This window comes from Melanostigma gelatinosum, assembly GCF_949748355.1.
Source record: "Melanostigma gelatinosum genome assembly, chromosome: 11".
Lineage (NCBI taxonomy): Eukaryota > Metazoa > Chordata > Actinopteri > Perciformes > Zoarcidae > Melanostigma > Melanostigma gelatinosum.
Genome location: NC_136644.1, coordinates 9,258,609 through 9,278,047, shown reverse-complemented (window position 1 = coordinate 9,278,047; position 19,439 = coordinate 9,258,609). Strand labels below are relative to the sequence as shown.

The 19,439-nt window shown below is 41.9% G+C and overlaps 3 protein-coding genes across 4 annotated transcripts; 2 read left to right on the top strand and 1 right to left on the bottom strand.

The window, feature by feature from the left end:
- Window positions 1-625: 625 nt before the first annotated feature.
- On the bottom strand, window positions 626-5,643 carry ube2kb (ubiquitin-conjugating enzyme E2Kb). 2 transcript variants are annotated; one of them, XM_079278961.1, is made up of 8 exons: window positions 5,401-5,643; window positions 4,443-4,536; window positions 4,278-4,336; window positions 3,508-3,590; window positions 3,311-3,410; window positions 3,080-3,208; window positions 2,370-2,460; window positions 626-1,385 (listed from the first exon to the last, which is right to left on the bottom strand). In XM_079278961.1, exons 1-7 carry the CDS (start codon window positions 5,461-5,463, stop codon window positions 2,386-2,388), a joined length of 603 nt encoding a protein of 200 aa, XP_079135087.1. In that variant the 5' UTR covers window positions 5,464-5,643; the 3' UTR covers window positions 626-1,385; window positions 2,370-2,385. The 2 variants fall into 2 exon arrangements, with proteins under 2 accessions (XP_079135087.1, XP_079135086.1); XM_079278960.1 differs by having other exon boundaries at window positions 626-2,460.
- Window positions 5,644-6,744: 1,101 nt separating this feature from the next.
- Window positions 6,745-12,657, top strand: smim14 (small integral membrane protein 14). Its single transcript, XM_079278964.1, has 5 exons — window positions 6,745-6,864; window positions 8,554-8,650; window positions 9,436-9,484; window positions 9,595-9,743; window positions 10,726-12,657. The coding sequence occupies exons 2-5, from the start codon at window positions 8,576-8,578 to the stop codon at window positions 10,762-10,764; spliced, it is 312 nt and encodes a 103-aa protein (XP_079135090.1). The 5' UTR covers window positions 6,745-6,864; window positions 8,554-8,575; the 3' UTR covers window positions 10,765-12,657.
- Window positions 12,658-13,210: 553 nt separating this feature from the next.
- On the top strand, window positions 13,211-18,241 carry map9 (microtubule-associated protein 9). Its single transcript, XM_079278954.1, has 13 exons — window positions 13,211-13,397; window positions 13,676-13,766; window positions 14,785-15,291; window positions 15,360-15,526; window positions 15,635-15,743; window positions 15,819-15,880; window positions 15,971-16,032; window positions 16,121-16,283; window positions 16,685-16,771; window positions 16,899-17,060; window positions 17,144-17,289; window positions 17,600-17,735; window positions 17,842-18,241. Exons 1-13 carry the CDS (start codon window positions 13,326-13,328, stop codon window positions 17,959-17,961), a joined length of 1,884 nt encoding a protein of 627 aa, XP_079135080.1. The 5' UTR covers window positions 13,211-13,325; the 3' UTR covers window positions 17,962-18,241.
- Window positions 18,242-19,439: the final 1,198 nt, after the last annotated feature.

Sequence of the window (19,439 nt, the reverse complement as noted above, 5' to 3'; positions counted from 1 at the left end):
TTGCATATCCAAGACAAATAGCAACTATGGGAACATCATAGCATATGATTTGTGCATTTAAGAGATGTACCAACACCAAACTTTTATAAACTTTGGTATGTTAAGGTTTCTAACTTTGTTATAGCGGCACACGGCCCAGTAGAAGCCCTGTGGCCTCTTCTCTGCCCCTGTAACGCTTTTTAATCCATTCCCAGCGTGTTCACGGACTAATTGAAGCGGTCAAACATTTCTGGGTACAGTGCTGGGTTTGAAAGTCTTGTTTGTTTTTTTACTGCTGAAGTATGAAACCGTACTTCACCTTGGAATGCATAAATGATATATTACTATACAAGTACGTGTTCAGGTTTTTGTTCATCTTTTACAATGAAATATTTTTTTGTACTATTGTCAATTTCTTTGCTGGGTAACGCCTACTGTTGAGCATTGTGAGTGGAAACCTCACGGGTTATGTTGATGACAACTTATTTTTTGATGTAGTTTAAAGTATGCCTATTCTCATGATCATATTTAACTTTTTTTTTCCAGAAAATAAAATCTTTTTAGATGTTACCAGTGCTTTTGTGTTGATCGCCGTGTCTCTGGAGCGCAGGTATCAGAAGCCAAGAGACTTGACAAGAATCCAACGTGAGTTTCCACAGTTTGTTTTTTTTAATCAAAGAAACATGACACTGTCACAATAAATAACCATGCTTTTTATACTGCTGATGCTCGCTTCCAAGGAAACAAAAGAGGACAAATAAGTCTCGACCCAAAAGGAGAAACTGAGATGAGACAGCCCGATTTTTCTATGATTCATCATCGTGCAATATTGTACATAGTGAGAGAACCAGGAAGCCGGGGGCCCGCTTCCTCTTGTCTTCCAAAATATAGATCCAGCCATCAATGGTGCACTCTAGTGATAACGAGACGGCTCTTTATCAAGACCTGGACTATTTACAAGTCAAGGAGATGGAGTATGCCTTTTTTTTTGGCTCTGGTTGGAAACTGTCTTCAGTCAGTGGAGAGGGAGCACGAGAACTCCATGTAGTACTGTAATGTGGTGGTGGGGAAGATGGGGTTTTTTTTAAAGGCTTTGAGGTTTTATCGACACCCCACTTCCCGAACATTTCTTTACAGTCCATGTACCACAAATGAAAACACTGCAGGCCTGCAGAGGAGTCCCGGCCTCTTAAACGACACGTCCGACATCATTCAAGGACCTCAGTGAGTATTGTATTTGGCTGTGTAGCAAAGCGTGTTTGGGGGGGGGTTGTCGCCTGTACGCACGTGGCCAACGTTTTGATTTGAGTGGCGTTGGATTGGAAGCTCCCCCTCTCAATGATCCACATCAGGACTGGAGAGGGCGAGAAGATCCTTAATCCGCGGCTAAAAGTAACGCAGTCGCTCTGAAATTAGTTTTAAAAAAACAAAAGCATTGCAAACTCGGTCACTCATTTCTTGTTGAAGTGCGTTTCCCGTCGGGCAAAGAATCTGCCCAGAGGACAATAAAAGACAAGAAAAAAAGTTGGATTGTGGTGCAGCAGAAAAGGGTGGCATATGATGTCCTTCAGGGGCCTGACCTGGCTATCACTTCGTGTCCCATTAGGGCCAGGACTTTGGCTGAGCAACAATCTTAAGAAAAAAAATAAAAACTGCCATTTCAGAGGCATTCCTGGTGGATCACAAAAGCATAAAAAGATCTCTCCCCATATAATTGTAAACTAGGCATTGTTCGTATTTAAAATAATTTGTGTTACAATGCCATGTAAGAAAGAAAGTATATCCTCGATGTATTTTCAAATTTACACGCATCTATTTACAGTTAACCTTTTCCTTATGTGCAGATGTTTGGTGTGACGTTTTCTAATTCTACAAACAAAAAGAAACTGCAGGGTGTTGCAGCATCTATGTGATATGATAAAGAACCATTACACCACTCAATGCAGAACACTATCCAGCTAGACTTTTACGGTGTTAAATGTCTGTATAAGAGAATTATCTCCAACTGGTTGCTGGAGGTGGTCATTGGTGGTGTACTGGGAGGAGCAATATGCTGGGTTTCCTTCACATTTCACCCTGGAAAACCCAGCAGCAAAGGCAGGTATTTGATTCTTTGAGATATTAAGGAACACACATTTCAGAGCTAATATGAATGGACATGGATGACAAAATGCATGAGTGAAAGTGTTTGGTGGCTTATAACAAGGACACACATTTTATATTAGTGGGAGAAAAGACAGCGGGGCGGTGTGCATGTTGCTACCGGTGTTGAGTTTATAGCAAACAAACTTGTTATAAGAGACGGCTCAGACTGCCATGGGGGTGGGGGGGTGGTGTATGTGTTTAACAAAAGGCCATGATGGATGGGATGGGGAGTTTGGGATCCTCACATCTTGCTGCGTTGCCTCAGTTGCTGAGGAGCAGCTCTGTCGCTGTTTCCACGTCCCAGGATTTTGAAGACAAGGCCGCTATTACTGCGTTCTGTGAGCGACGGGGACATGGGATTTTAAAAGTGATTGTAAGCAGTGCGTCATTTACAAGATCAAATTAATAAGAACTGAAAGGATGATTTTACAGTATGCTATTATGAACATCAAATATGTCGACCCTTTGAACTGATTTTTTTAAAATTTTTATTAATTTGTTTGGATAATTTGTGCCTTAAGAGTAAATCCTTTGAGATTTACTTTATTGAGACTCCAAACCCTGTTGCTCCAACAAGAACGCTGTCAACTAAGGCAGCAACTAACAATTTGGCTGTGATGACTATTTTCATAATCAATTAATATTGCAGTCTATTTTTTGTTTAGCCTATAAAATGCCAGAATACAGTAGAAGTAATGCCAAACGTTAAGTTCCCGGAGTAATTGTCTTGTTTCGTCCAACCAGGGTTAAGAGGAAAATATTTACTCGACAGAAGCTGGAACAAGAAAATCTTTGCCACAATTACTGAAGAAACCTACTCAAACGACGAATACATTGTCAAAATAGTTGCCCATTAATTGACAGACAATCAAGTGATCTATTAAATCAACTGTTTCAATTCCACACCATGCCAACAATGTAAATGAATGTTATGGTAGAACAAAGTGGTTCTGACCTTATCAAAGCCCATCGAACAGAGTTTGTCTATTTTGCGGTTGTAGTCGGCGCTAGAGACCGGAGCCCCTCCGTAGACGTGAGACCACAGCCTCGCGGTCTGTTTGTACATCTCTGGGTTCTGCTTGTACTGAGGATGCAGACAGACAGCCCAGTGAGGGTTAAATGTCAAAAACAATAAAAGTACAGATAGAGAGACAGGCCTAGTGTTTCCGAAAAATGTCGTTCTCACCTGGTTGGCTACTACTGCGTCCTGTGGATCATCTGGTTCTGCTGCGGCAAGGAGAGCCTGTAGAGACAACAGCACCGTCCGGAGGGTCATGGCAGCTGCCCTGCGTGGGACGGATACATGGAGGGCGTTGGAGACAAGGGACACGCACGGGAACATGCAGTAAAGTACGTTGCAAGGTTCAGATGCATCTCACTCACCACTGGTCTTTTAAAATGTCCAGACATATTGCTCCCGTCACAGAACTGATATTAGGGTGCCAGATCTTAGTGATGAAACGCACCTTAAAAGAAAGTTACCTGGATTAAAATGGTGTAACTATGGAGGAAAGGGGGGGGGGGGGGGGGGTTACAATGGGTACACTTAGATGCACACTTGTATCCTGGCCTTGAGTATTCTTTGTTTTGATGATATTTGGGTCGATTTTGTCATACCGTTCATGTCACGGTAGCTGCTGCTTTAAGGCCATTGTGGGCAATGTTACAAATCAATGAGCACAACTAGTTTCTGGCAATATTGGGTTGTTATATGAATTGCATCAATGTGACAAAGGACATAATGCGTCAGGTATTTCATTCACTGGATAGAAACTATTGTATCACCACATATAAATTATTATCTTTGCTACGTGAAATCACTGTGATAAAGGATTGTATGCCCATCACCCCTGCATTTGAGATAAAGCAGATTGTCACTTTAATTTATTGACAATTATATAGCTAGAGTAGACCTGTGCACACGGCAGACAGTGATCAGAAAACTGTTTACGGTGTCTACAAGCCACACTAGAGTACCTCAGCGTGCACCTTCGCGTTCCTTAAAAGCAGGATTAAGAGCGTATATATGTTTTTTTGAAACCAGAATGTTTTCTCCAAACCATGACGCCTAACCAGGATGGCCGTGTGCATGTAAATGCACTGGAACGTGAGAGAAAGGAGTAAAGGACATGCAGCAAGTATTGTGCTCGTACCTTTGGAGGGTTAAAAGGATAGGTTTCTGGGATTTTTATTTCAAGCTGAAATCTGCCACCTTGAAATGAAGAAAGAAAAACATCAAAATGTTTCAGCATGACAAATCATAAAGTGTCATGGTAGATATGTTGTCAGGCCATTGTAATGCAGGTGTGTGACGATACCTTCATATGGTGTATCGGGAGGACCTGCTATCTCCCCCCTCAGCTCTGTGAAGTTCTCATCCACCAAATCTACTTTGATCTGGTTTTTACTAGTCTATAGGTTGGGACAAATGAGAAGGTAACGTTACCCTGGTGCTCCACGGAATCACAGCGCGGTGTCGCGACATGTCTGTCAAGTGTCAAACCACATTATTTTACAAACATGTGAAAGCTGCACAAATGTCAGCTGTTAAAAAGGCACAACAACTGTACTCCAAAGTTTGTTACAGAGTTCAACAGGAGCCATTGGGATATTTAAATAAGTTAGCAGCGTGGATAGCTTGCTACTGGAGCCAAGCTAGCAAAGGTTGGCATAACTACAAACCCACAACAACAAGACTTGACAGGCAGTAGAATGACAAAATACACTCTAAATGGCTTAAATCCTTCCCTAATAGAAACCAACTGTTTTAAAAAATGATAAGTTGGTGAACGTTGTATCATGAACACCACGGGCTAATGCTAACTTAGGTTGAGATATCAAAATATCGTTACCATTACCAAGCTAAAAGCTGCTAACTCGAAGAGCCATCGGCTAATTACCGTAAGTAAACACATACGCTGCCTTTTATGAGGCGGGTATTAACCATACAAGGTATGTTTCATTTAGTTAAGTAGTTACCCACAGGTATGCGGCACTATTCGTTAGAAACAAGCGGCCTGTCACTTGACAAAGCTGAATCCACGGTGTTTCCTGAACACACCCACCTGACAATAACAGGATAGGTTCGGCCGGGGCACTGACATCAAGCTAAAGCTAAGCTAAAGTTCTCCTGTTTAGGCCTGACCTACAGCAGGACTGGGACCTGACGTTAGGCAATGTTGGTTCAGTTAGTTCAGTTAAAACGGTAACAAAGAAAACAAGCTGAATCGAAGTGGGGGGGGGGGGAACAACATATTGTCAGAAACGTTACCGCACCTCTTCGCTTTTGAGAACTTCTTTGAACTCCCGCTTGATCCTTTGGACCGCGATGTTAGCCATGGCTGTGTCTGCTGAAGAGCTGCTGTGTCGACCAGACCCGGGTCTCTCTCTTTCTCTCGTTCTCGTTCGTTCGTGTGCGTTGTCTGTCTGTGTGGGGGAGGATTGCCTGCAGTTAGGGAGCTCTTCTCCTTTCACTTTCACCGTCCACCTCTTATTGTCACTTCAGAGACAAGCTCACTGTCGCCGTCGACTGCCCGCTGGCGCACAGCGTCAGTCAGTCCAGAACATACAGTACACACACAGAGCGTGCAGCTAAATGGAGTAGAAACTGGAAGTTTCATTAATGAGCTCTAGTACATGGGTTTGTGTTGTTTTTCACACTTGCCTTTTCCGGACATTTCTCATCATGTGCTGAACATATCTGATTTGTATTTTCCAGCAATGGTGACTATCCCCTATTATTCACCTACAGGATTTTTACATCTGACGCTGATGTGGAATGGAGCTTTTACTTGATTGATTTTTTTATTAGGGAGCAAAATATGCAAGTAAGGGTAGAAAGCTGTTCGATTAAACACATTTTTCACTCTTTAACTGCCATCACTGCTTACATACCGACTGACACTTCAACTACTTCTGACAGTCCAACTGCTTTCGTGGCTTAGATATCATCTTCCATTTAAGTTGTTTCGTCTCTCAATACGTGGCTTATCAAGAGGTGAAATAAAAGTAAGAGAAGGAAGCTGTCAGGTTCCAACCTGACTGAGTGACTTGGAAATTGTACTTTTTACTACACTTACCTATATTTATTACTATACACATTTTACATACGAAACATACATTTAGTTTATACAAGTTTAATCAAAGCCAAAATATTCATTATGCAAATCGACCCTCTTAGTGTTCCATTTAATATATTATAGTGTTGGATTATTATTAATTAATAAGCAAAGTAGCTACAGTCCTCCGACATTTGTGTTGGAGTTAAAGTAGGCTACAATATTTCCCACTGCAATGTTTTGGAATAGAAGTAGAAAGTAGCAATACTATAATAATGTAGGCATTTTTTTTTTAAAGTACAGTATTCGAGTTACAATCCATCACTGAATATTTGATTACACAACTGTACAGATGCTGGGGCTCGGTTCATCTGCCTCTGTATGATGATAGGCAGCGGACTGTTTGTTTACTATCCAGACGCTCTAATCGTTTCTTACCGGGATTGGCTCAAAGTCCCGCCCATCAAATGACTGAACCAATGACAGATGTCCGAATCGCCCAGCGCGTTTAGTTCCCGGATGTCTCTCGTGAAGAATCGCTGGTTGGCTCACGTGCACCAACAAAACACAGACGGTAGGTTGTCGTGTCTGCAGTTTAATAGTTTCCGTGCGGGGGACAACAACGCTGCAGCCCAGGCCCTCCAAACACAGTGAACGGTTTCTTAAGGTCTACACAGCTCGAGTAAGTCCTGTTTCCATGCTGTTGGCCGTCACAGCTGTCGATAATCATCTGTTCATTAGTAACAGTCGAGAGAAAAAACAGTCAACGCAATGAGGCTTTGTTGTTGGCCAGGCTAGCAAGGAGCTAGTCTAACGTTAGCTAAATTAGTTAGATATCAATATTCTATATTATATCATAGTTATTATAATAGTCGTGAATGTCAAACTGAAGGGTTGGTATGTGAGAAGTGATGATTGCTGCCGTTGAATGGCTTTCAGCAGGGTCGAGATCAAACTGGCCACTTCGTTTGGTCGTCACTTCAGAAATATGCAGGCAGACACCCATGGAAACTATGAACGTATAACCATACAGCACGATGTCAAGTAATGCAAGTGTGTAAGTTATATGTCAGTGTTTATTACATATAACGTGACGGTCGTGTGTTTATTCAACAGTTTTGTATTTTTGTAATGTGTGTTCCAGCAGAGTTGTCGTCCATTCTACATTTATTACAAATGTCAATTATATGAAATATTGATAGGTAGGCTCATAGGATAAATACATTTGACCAGAGCTATACAGATAACTTGGTAAGGTAGATATATTGGCTGAAATACATAGACACATATACGTTTGTTGAACAGAAATGCAAAACATGGTGTCCGTTTTGGTTCCCTGGTGGCAATGGTTCTACATTTAACATTTAAGCAGTGCAAACAATTTGGTCAACATTACGCACGAAAAAAGACTAGAAATGTTGCCATGACAAAAACAGTGCAAAGAACAGGACAAAAATAGAGGAAGAACGGTACAAAAGCCATCTCAATACATTACACAGTTTGTAATACAAGGAAAATATTTTTGGACAGGAAAACTGTCCTGTACTGCTTTGTTCATATTTTGGTCACTATTCTTTGGGGGGGGAAAACATCTTTTTAACCTTTCTAACCCTAACCCTTTTTTTATTGCAGATGTTTGTGTATGTTGTTTAAAAAAAAAAAAGATGGCAGTATTATAGAAGAAAGAAATTTAGCCAATGAGGATGGAAATTAGCACCAGCCAAATGCTGGTAAAATATGCAGGCGGCTGCTAGATTTGCTTCAGTCACCAGCAGGAAAAAACCCAACTGTAGTCTAGTGAGTGGTTAGAAGATTCTGGAATACACCAGCCACAGTGGCAGGTAGACAAAAAAAGCAAATTTCCGTCAATCAAATATCCATGTTATCAGCCTCAAAATCTAGTATCTGGTGTTGCAGTATAAACCTGGATCACTTTGACTAGGCACCTGTAGCAGACATCTGTGCATTAGCCTACGACTAATCCAGGCACTGTCTGTGTTTCCCATCAGTATGCCAGAACTAAAACTAACAACAAAACTACTTTCAGTTCTTAGCTGATGACGTGGCTCCTAATCAGTGTTGTATTAACGACGAGTGCACCATCAGTGTAAACCAGTTCAGACACCAGAATGAACTCCAGTGTGCTGTCAATAAAAGTCTAGTTAGAGTTTATTTTTAATTACAAATGCCGAGGTTACATGCAGCGAGATAAAGCAGTGCTGACTGTCCTTGACTGAGCAGTCTCCTCCCTCTAAGCTGTGTCCCTGTGAAACAACAATACAGGACAGCACTGACGAGAGGGAGCGTTAGGTTTCTCTCCTTTCTTCATGTACTTGGTCTCGTTAGAGACGGTACTTTCGTTTTGTTCCAGGGTGGACGCTGTCTGGTGAGACATGGCGGAGGGAGGCTTTGACCCTTGTGAGTGTGTCTGCACCCACGAGTATGCTATGAGGCGCCTCATCAACCTGGTGAGTGGCCTCGGCTGTCGCTTGAAATCTTAAGTGGCTGGCTTATTGTTGAGTTGCAGGAGCAGGAAATCCAAGTGTGTGGCACACAGTATAGGTATGTCCTGCCGAAGTCTATAGATTAGCGGTAGAATCAACTAGCAAGCAAATGAAAGTCCCAGCCAGAGAGGAGGAAATAAAAAGCTGCCGACTGGCACAGAGCCAGCACATCCTGGTTCCTGCTCGGTGTTTATCCAGAGAGCCAATCAAGCACGTCCACACAAAGACGTGTCACTCCGTCGCACTGCCTGCTGTCAGGTTGGCTTTGGGCATGTAAATATATTTCCCAGCTCTCTTTTATTGGAACGTGTAAAAGAAGCGCTCAACATTATGGAGACGGACTACGTTTAACACAGAATAGAAGTCGTGATTATTTTGTGTTTCCAGGTGACCTCATTGGCTCTTTTGTGCAGAGGTGTAACCTGCACGGCGAGCTGCAGATGGCTCAGAGCTTGAAACCACCCGAAGGGAGAAAAGGGTGTTTTCCAAATAACAAAAGAATTTTCACAGGATTTGCATGTCAGTACTTTGGTGTGTGTGTGTGTGTGTGTGTGTGTGCCTAGTGTTACAAGGAACTCTGGAGTTTTATGTCAGTTTTATTGGTTTATAGACTTGCTGTGTTTTCTCTAACCCGAGATGAGGAGAGTGGTAACCAGAGTGAATAAGTCGGCCATCAATTAACGATATATTTTTTCCCGGTCTCCTCTTGTATTGAATCTGCTTTGTTCCTTCTGTAATGTCTCCCTCAGCTCAGGCAATCTCAGTCCTACTGCACAGACACCAACTGCCCTCAGGAATGTATGTATGACCACATTAGTGTGTTGTTGTTTTTTCACAATGTGTGTCGTGTTGTGGGATCAGCAACATTTAGTGTCGATTACAAGTGCAAAGATGCCTTTGTTTTCCAGTGCCGGGTCCCAATGGGCCGATCGGCGGTGACCTGACCCTCCCCATGGTTCTGATGGGATGGGGGGTGCTGGCTCTGCTCCTGTTCCTGTTGCGCCCATCCAGTCTCAGGGGCAGCCGTCCCACAGGCAAACCTCACGGACCCCACAATGTCAGTATCGATCACAGTGCGCCCACGTAGTAACGGTGATGTTGTAAACATGGGTTTACAACAGAAATACGTTTGCTGAAGATACTGAATAGGATGCTATTTTTCCTTTAATGGGGATTTTATGACATAGACTTGAACTGAGTCACCATTGGAAACTATAAACCTGGATAACGAAAATACAAAAAGAAAGAAGCGATGTTAATAGTGACACTTCTTTTGCTACATGCTAGCTATTAGCCTATCTCTTGTAAAGTGTTCAAAGCTGAAACATGCAGAAAAAGAAAAAGTCAAAATTCGGATCATAAAAGTGTACGATACGCGCTGAGTGAAACGCTTATCGTCGTTAATAAGATTCCCGATCATCTATTTTATTATTATATTCTATATTTTGTACATATATTTTTGAATGTGCAGCCACTACCACATCTTCCTGTCTTATTTCTTTGTTTTTCAGTTCGTGTTATTTCCATTGCATCGTCACAGTTTATTATTTTATATTCCTTTTTCCCAGCAGACGTTTTGACCGGTTCGTGTTACTAACCTCTAACTATGGCTATTCTGCCTGTGCACTCATTATTGTGACCCATGTCAACCACAAGCTGCTAGCTTGACAGCTGTGAGTACTAACGGTAGCCATGGTGGTTGTGTACGTTCATTATGATTATTTTGGGGGAGTGGCTTTGGATGGACGGGATGTCAGTGTAGCCGACTTGGAGACTTCCTTGCTAAATTTAGTGACTTTTGGAGCTCGCGCTGCTAGAGGTGACTATGCTGGGCTGGGTGTTTCTGTTATATTATTATTGTTATTATAGCTTGTTCTTGTTTGTTTCTCCAAAGTTGCTGACCGCAGCTGAAACGGGGACTCAGCCTCTGGCTGTACACAACCAGATGAACATTGTGTGTCCAAATTTGGAGCTAACTTGTTTTTTATTTTTATGATTATTGTTTCTGTTGTTAAGACTTAATATTTTCTTTTTTGCAGCGCAATGGAAGAGAGCCTCCAGCGCCCCCTATCGACTAGCAGTGGAGAGCACCAGCACTCACCCACCTGCTCTGACTGGAGCTGCACAGCCTGTGCCTGACAAAGGGACAGCGTCATCTCCCCTTCATTCAAATATCTTTTGCTTTTCTCCTACTTTATTGCCACTGTGTTTTTTTGTGGTTGATTTGTCTCTGACTCCTGTCACTGGAGCCCAACTGATAAATAGTTGTTCAAGTGCTTGCTGAGTGATGAAGGGTGGCGGGTCTCTCTCTGAAACATTCCTCTCTTTCCACTTCTAAGTCACAACTCTATAAACGGTGCCAGTAATGATGTCATATCACGTAGTGTTTTAACAGCACATTTAAACCAGCATAATAATTAACGCAATTAATTTACATGGACGAATACTATTATGAATTAGGATCACAGCAACACGGCGTTGATTTCAATACAGCCAATCCATCTTCTGTGTTTACGCTCAGGCCTCAGTCCGAGTACATACTCCAGCAAACAGTCCGGTGTGTTGTGTGAACGACGTCTCCGTAAACGCGTCTGTCCCTTTAAGCGACTGTTGGTTGTGTGACCGTGGTTGTAAGTTATCTGGACCACCGATCTGTTTAACGGGCTACGGTTGGACGGTCAAATGCTCCCATTTCACGTAGTTGAAATGAACTGAATTGCAGGCATACAGATGTGTATTAAGTGTGATCATTGTAAAACAATATACTCCGCACAAGCATTTTAATCAAATCGAGATGATTCCATGTACTGTCATTGTTTAGTGGTAAAAAGATGAAAACAAGTCAGAATTGTGTATTCACTTATTAGTAGCAGAGAATCTTATTTTTGTTGTGGTATGCCGTCTTATGAAGGCGTGTTGTGCTGAGTCAGCGGTCTGAAATGGTGGAGGTGAGGGCCTGCAGTCTGTGGTTGATTGGAGCATTGAGTTTCTACTTCTAAAACTTCTGTATGATGATGATGTCGACACAATTTAAAGGAAAGGAGCTAGAAAACGGTGCCAATGTTGAAATTCTGGTCTCGATGCTGCGACAACTTCTTGTGAAAGAACAGCAATATTTGGGTTCATTTTTGATATAAAATGAGATCAGAAGAGGCCGTTGGAATGATCTAGAGGTTCTCTCTTTACCATGGTTTACAGGATTTGTTGGTTTCTCTTGGTCCAGAGCTGCTAAATGAGTGATTCATTTAAAAAACGTTTGTCAGCTAGAAGGTTTAATTAGTGAACAGAACAATAGAAATCTCTAATGCAGAGCAATATAGTGGTGAATATCTGGTGTTCTTGTACCCTGTCTGTAACTGTGGGTGGATATTTACAACACAGTACAACGGCCTCAAAGTTACTTTAGAGTGTCAACACTTCTTTGATACAATTTCAAGAAAAATGGAACATTATAACAAGTGAATGTTTTTTTATTGTTGGCTGTTGTATTGCAGTACATGATGGAGGGTTTCCTGTTTTCTCGTCACTGACCTTATCTTTGTCGTGCCCCTGTCATGGCAACATGGCTGTGAAAGTGTGTCTGGGCCTTGGATTATGTATTCAGGGGCACTTGTGATATCTGAATTTACGTGGATTAGTCTTAAAATTGAAGTGTCTTTCTTGATATACATGGTGTAAGAGTTCAGAACCTGAATATCATCTGTAATATCTTCTCTTATTTTCCATATCAGCGAATAAGGCCCTCTAAAGATTTCTTCCCTACGTCTTTCTAGACTCGGGAGGAGATGGGGAAAGTTAAGTAAAACCTGAGACGGTGTGTATAATGAAGGGGGAAGCCATACTAGGTTGTGAGATGAACAAGTGGACCATCTGTTACCGCAGGAGACCACGATTTACACTGTTTCAGTCTAAGAAAAAGGGCTTCAACTATGCACTTTTCCGATAACAAAATAAAAATAATTCAGTCTTGCTGTCTGCCTGTGTATTTTATTATTTTATTAGTCCATAAATTACGTATGTTTTAGTTACACTTCAGTGCAAGAACATTGCCACACGCTTGATACAGAAGAAGTTAGTTGCAATTTGCACCTTCACCGCTAGATGCCACCAAATCGTACACACTGCACCTTAAAGTAGAAAACAATAAAACTTCTGTATAACCCAGTGGCCTATTGCTGTATGACTGATTTTTACGCCTCCGTTCATACTTTGACAGATACTTTATAGACGCCTGTCTTCACATCAGTATTATCGATTAACTGCTCCCAAATAGGTTGAATCATGTGTGTGTGCGTGTGTTTTGGTTGTTAAAATTGAGTTTGTAATCCTCTGAGCATGCGCAGTGGTGAGACGGAACTCTTTTCCACGTTTCCCAGGGTAACCATCAACAAGTCAGTCAGCCCACTGTCGCGAGCTATCTAGGTAGTACCATTTACGAATAGCTAACGTTATAGTATGTATGGATCAGACAAACTTAGCAGAATGGTAATTTAGCAATACTCGTATGTACTAAGCACAGGAAGCCTATAGCAAGCTAACATTACTTGTCACAGTGAAACTAGCGACCACTAGCTTAGCTAGCAATGCTAACGTGAGTGGACGCGTTCAGAGGACAGCGTGCAGCGTTGTAGTTCTCAGAATGACGAATCAGCAGTTCAGGACACTGGCTTACATGAAGAGCCCGAAAACATCGAGGAGAACGACGTTTCAGGTAAAGTGTTGTGTGCAGTCTCCATGTCACCACGTGAGAGCAGACTAATTAGTCAGTTAAACCCACAGCCCCCTGAACAACACACGTTATCTCATGTACTTACTAGACTTACCTGCTTTCTACCTGCCCACGGCATTTGCACTATTACATTGCATACTATATACCTGTATGCTTTTAATGGTGTACTGTGATATGTGTGTGTTGTAGTAGTTGGGAGAAGCAAAAGATAAAGTGAGGTGAACAACAGAGTCAGTTTAATCTCATCCAAAACGTTTCAGGACGAACTTCAGGCTGCTGTCTCCGCCAGAGCAAGCAAGGCAGAAACAGATCGATACTCGTACTCCGATGACTTCAATGACGATGAAGACGGTGAGATGGCGCAGCATCGACATCCTCTAGATGTGGGTCTCTGTGGTGCTTTCGTTTACTGCGGTCGACAGTGCATCAGTGCCTGATGCTAGCTGGTGTATCCCATTTACACCACTTTGTGAAAGTGACTTAATACTTTTATGCATCTGTGGTGAAAATGCATGAAAACAAATTGGAGAAATTATGAAGAGATTATCAGAAATTACTCTGTAAATGGCAGTTTTTTTCAGCAGTGATTCCCAACCAGGATGTAGGAAGCTCATCTTATTTTTTTTTTTAAATACATACATTACAATTTGGTTGGAGCTTGTGAGTAGAGTGAAAGCAGAGACGGTTAAACTCAAAGTAATGGATAAATGGTTGAACCGTCCCGCTTCTCCCACGTCTGTTGTGCTACGAATGTAACTTTGACTGAACTTGCTGGAAAAAAGTTTCCTATTTTATGCCGAATTAGCAGTGTTCAGTAACATCAGGTTTAAATATCTAGTCAAATGGACTGTTAAATGGCTGTGGGGGTCAGTACAGCTATTACACATTCAGTCCTCGCAGTTCATTCCTCCCTGCCAACCTCGGCAGGATGAAGGGTTAACATCACTGCTTTATAGGAGGAAAATGTCAGATGGCAACAAGAGTTACAGCAGAACATCAATGGAGCAGACCATATGATTCTGCTTCCTCCTTTGGATAATATTGTTAGTCAGACACCTTCAACTTAGATGGATGCATTGTTCAGTGTGAAAGTTAAGGTGAGTAGCTTAACTCCATGTCACTTTCTACTAGTTTTTCAACCATATCTCTGAGTCCTCCTCAGTGGATATAGTTTGTTCAGTTGGCCAGAAACCATCCACTTAAGAAGGGATCGTAAGATGTAGTTAAAAAGCTCCAGTAAAAGCTAGTAAGTGGACATTGAGACTAAATTGTTTTGTCAACAGATACAGTTTGATGGCTGGTCCTATCTTGTCATTCTCTATTTTTGATCTTTCTAAATTTCTGTATTTGATTTCTCTGTTTTTCACAGATTTTCTGAACGAGCTCCTCAAATCGAGTAAAAAGAGGGCCGGCGCGATCAAGGCGGCGAAGAGTCGACCCAAAATCAACGACTTTGACATTTCAGACGACGAGGGAAAACGCGGCAGGACGAAGAGAGTTTCATTTCTGAAAACCCAGAGAATCGTCTCTCCCCCGGACGACGCGGCGGCACCAGAGTCACGCGAAAACGAGCCGCCCGACTCTTCCACCAGTCCACACAGCAATCACGGCGACTCCACGAACATCGGTGACGACAACGTGCCATTTGAAAGCAGTGATGCGGTGTCCGCCGATCCCCAAATCACGAGAAGGAGCTCAAGTATATCTCTGTCGTACCAAACGTCAGATGACTCTCTCCTGGACTTGCCGTTGCCCTTACCATCTGACAACAGTGGGGCGGAAACTCCGGGTCCCGAGAAGAAGAGAACCTCTGCTCTGGAGGACGGCTCCCACACTCCGTTATCAGCAACTGACCTCACACGCGTGTCCTCAGCAGGTCCGTTTACACCGTTTCATGTACAAGCGTTTTTTAAATCCATATTTCAATAAACTGTCTTTATTCAGATACCAATAGGGAGCCACCCAGGCCCAAACCGAGGCAAAGGACTCTCGGGTTGAGCCTTCACGCTGCGGAGAAGACGGCTGAAGACGCTGGATCTCCGGATCTCAGCAGGCCCCAGACGTCCTCTGCATCTATCCCCCTCGCCCCCGACACGTCCAGCAACACCGCTGTAAGGAGCCGCGGTGCACATGCACGTCTCTCTGCTCGGCTTGTTCGGTATTTGTAGTTGAAACATCTTCTGATTGGAGCGCGTGTTTGTTATGCCGTTTCATCGCAGTGGAAAGAAGGCAGTCAAGCAGTTTCATGCGGCCTCAGCAAATCCTCCTCGAGTCAGAGTGAGCAGTCACAGCTCTTCACCAAGACCACAGTGGATTCCGGATCCAGAGGTGACATCCTCAGCACCACACACTTGTTTTTCGAATGGCAGTAATCCTCTTGACGTTTTTATTGTGTTGTTTTAGATGGCTTCATTTCCGATGACAGCAAAGAGAGAAAGTACTCCACGTCGTTTGAAGAGTTTAATGTAAGACCTTCGTGGACGGGTGAGACTGCGTCATGTTGGATATGCTCTGCCTCTTGGTCTCGGTAAATGTGTCTTTCTGTCTCCTCTCAGGCAGACTCTGGAGAACACTCGCAGCAGCTCTCTCGTGTCCACCACAAATCCTTTGACACCAGGTTAGTAAGCAAGCCGCAGCACTAGCTGCTTCTAAAGCTGCGTGGGCAGAACAGGGTTGGTAACTGACCGTCGTTTCATCTCCATCAGGACATGGAGCTCTCCCTCTGAGGCCGCTCAGAGGTCGCGCAGTGTGTGCGCCGGGAAAGTGGAATCAAGGTATCTGGGAACTCTCAAACTTCTGGATCGTAAAGTCTCGCTGCAAGACTCTCAGCTTCCAGCGGCAGATACACTCCGAGCCGCCATTTACCAGGTCGGTGTGATAACGAGCCCGAGTGGTTGGAAAACTCTGCAGTGTTTGGTTTGTTTTATGGTGAAGGACAATATGCAACCATAAGAGGAGCTCCATCTTATACTCCGACACTGATTTCATTACAGTTGTATAAGATGCATAGAACATACTTCTAGTGTAATTTCTTCCACCCTGTTAAACGCTCCATTTATATTATTCTCCGATTTTATTACATTATTATCAGGTACAGATGCAGAGTTTGGCCTTGAGACGCTGTACTTGTCCTAATGTAATCAAATAATTAATTTAAAAGCCAGTACTTGGGAGTCTGTTTCTTTCTCATCAGCCGCTGGACAACAAAGTATCTACAGTTGAGTCTCGGTCAACTAGAATCCCGACCCACTAACATGTATTTCCAACAGGAATGGCTTCGAAAGAAGAAGGAAAAGTCAAGAGAGAATATGCAAATACAGAAGAAGGAGGAAATCCTGAAAGAGAAGAAGAAAAGAGTGAGTAATCTGTTTTGTAAATCGGAAATACAACACACCACATAGTAATAGAACACGATAAAGGAAACAGTATTTCAACAGAAATGCACACTTTTTACATTCTTTTAAAAAATCAAAACAATAACAGGACGAGGAGGCTAAAAAGGAAGATGCTATTGCATCATACAAGGCTTGGAAAGAAACAAAGGCGGAGAGTCTCAAAGCAAAAGCCAAAGAAAAGCAGGACGCGATCAGAAAAGTGCAAAGAGCGGTTGAAGAGAAAGAAGAAAAGACGCAATCTGCTCAACAGGTTTGTCCCTTGATTTATTGTGCGTTATTAATAAGCACTTCTGTGTGACGATATGCTAATCGGTGATGCTGTAAACATCGCAGGTGTTTGAGAAATGGAAAAGTGAGCATGATCATCTCCTCAAAGAAAAGTCCAGAAGACAAAGAGAAGCTGAAAATAAACTTCAGTTCAGAAAACAAGAGAAGGAGAAAGAAAGAAAGAGAGACAGCAAATCTGCTGTTTCTGACTGGTGAGTGTAAATCATTGACTCAAGGAAGCAGCTGCTGTACCATTCGAGGCACGTTTAGAGAATGCCTGCTAGTCTGCCCAGCAAACAATTTAAAGGGCCAGCATAGAACGATCACATGTATTTAAATACAATTCTCCGACTGTACTTGATTGTACACATTTTTATTGGGGTCTAAAAGTCAGTATTCACACCTCACAGTGCTGTCCCATCAAACTCTAAGGTCTGGGAGTGAAAATGATCAACCACTAGATGGCAGCCAAGGCTTGATGTTTAGCCACTTTCTTTTTCTTTTTTTCTTAAAATGTTTAAGGCGTGAAAAGAAGACTGTTGTTCTCCATGAAAAAGTCTCGACGGTGCGCGAGGAAACCCAAAATAAAGCTGAGGAGGAGCGCTACATGAAAGAGGAGAGAGATCAAATGGCTTTGGAGATGTATGAAAACTGGCTGGTGAGTGGCATCGAAGGTTCTTTTGTTTTGTTTTTTCACATACAAATGGTCTCACTCACTGTAAATCCAAGTTATGTGGAAGAGTTAATATTTCTTTCCCCAACAGGTACGGAAGGATCTGGAACAGAAGAGACAAAGAGAAGAAAGGCGGATACAAGCGATACTCCAAGACGGTCCACCTCCTCCGTGGAGCCCACCGAATAAAACCATACCCTTTGGGAAATAACTTGAAATGCAACATAAGATATCGGTGGGTTCTGTGTTACATTTGAAGTTTGTACTGTATGTTGTGTTTTAAACATAGTTGATGCAGCTGCTGATTTGTATATACATATTTTGTACATTTTAGAGGTTTTTTATTAGCCAGCAGCTCTAGTGCAAGTTTATTATTATTACATTATTAATGTGTTTCGGTGAAATGGTGCAGTATGTTGGAAAATGTTCCTGTGACATGTCTGTATCAAAGAAAACCCTTTTTATAAATGTTGTGATCTGGTGTTACCATGTCAGACATCTGAATGTAAAGCGGCAATAAGAAAACAATATTGATATAAAAAGCTGATATAATTGGTCTGCTGCTTCCTCTACTTTTATAGTTCAACTGCCGTTGATTTCCATGTAAAGTCTTGAGATTACAAGAGGCTCCAAAACTTGACACATTCTTAGAAACTGATCTGTAACACACGCAGCACTTATTTGATGTAAAACATGATTTAATTGTTTGGTTTTATTTAAAGTGCTGGTCATTTTTGCACCTCAACGTTTTAAGGTTTTTATTCATATTCATTGCATTTTCCATCATCGAAAACATTTACTTCAGATGAAAGGAAAATAAGTCTTTAAGAATGTCTTTAGTTATGCAACAACACAAACTTATGAGTGTGACACTTTATACAGATTGCAAAGAGATGCATTTTGGACTTTAAACTCAAGACACATAGTCTAATTGTCTTCATGAAAGAGCTGTTATGGATTTTATTTATGGCCTGCTGTTACCTCTGCTCCTGGTCATTTCCCCCATGACAGACTCCCACATCTATGCCAATGTATGTGGAAAATATAAGACAGGTATCTAAAACATATGAGTAATAAATTCACAATAAATCCTACAAACATGTTTAGAGGCTTTCAGTGGCCATGGAGACATGGAAAATGTAATTAACGCATCAGTGATACAAAAGCTATTGATACAATATATCATAATTTAAAGTCACAGAGGTAAATGTTCTGCATTGAGTTTGTTTTCCCTTTTAAATACTTGAGTGAATACATTTCCATACACGCTTTTACTTAACCCTCCTGTGTTCGTTTCTCAGGTACAGCAATGATGTTCCCGGGTCAATGTGACACGGTGCATGTTTAATCATCCAAAAGTTGTCAGAAAACAAAAAATCCTAATAAATATAGTTTGTACTTCATCACTAACACCATTACTAACAATTCAACCAGTATTTAGTGGAATGGTGTTATTCACCCCTCCACAGATCATAGATAAATTAGGATAACTCACTCGTTTTCATGAAAAATACATGTACACTTTTTTTACATTTTGAAACTTTCTTTTTTTCGTGGGGTGATGTAGATAAATAGAGACAAGACGCCTCTGCTGTTCAGGGTCATATTGACCCGCTCACTCAAAATCAAGCCAAATGAGTCAGAAGGATTTGTATTGAAAGTAAACTTTATTTATGTTTATTTATAGTG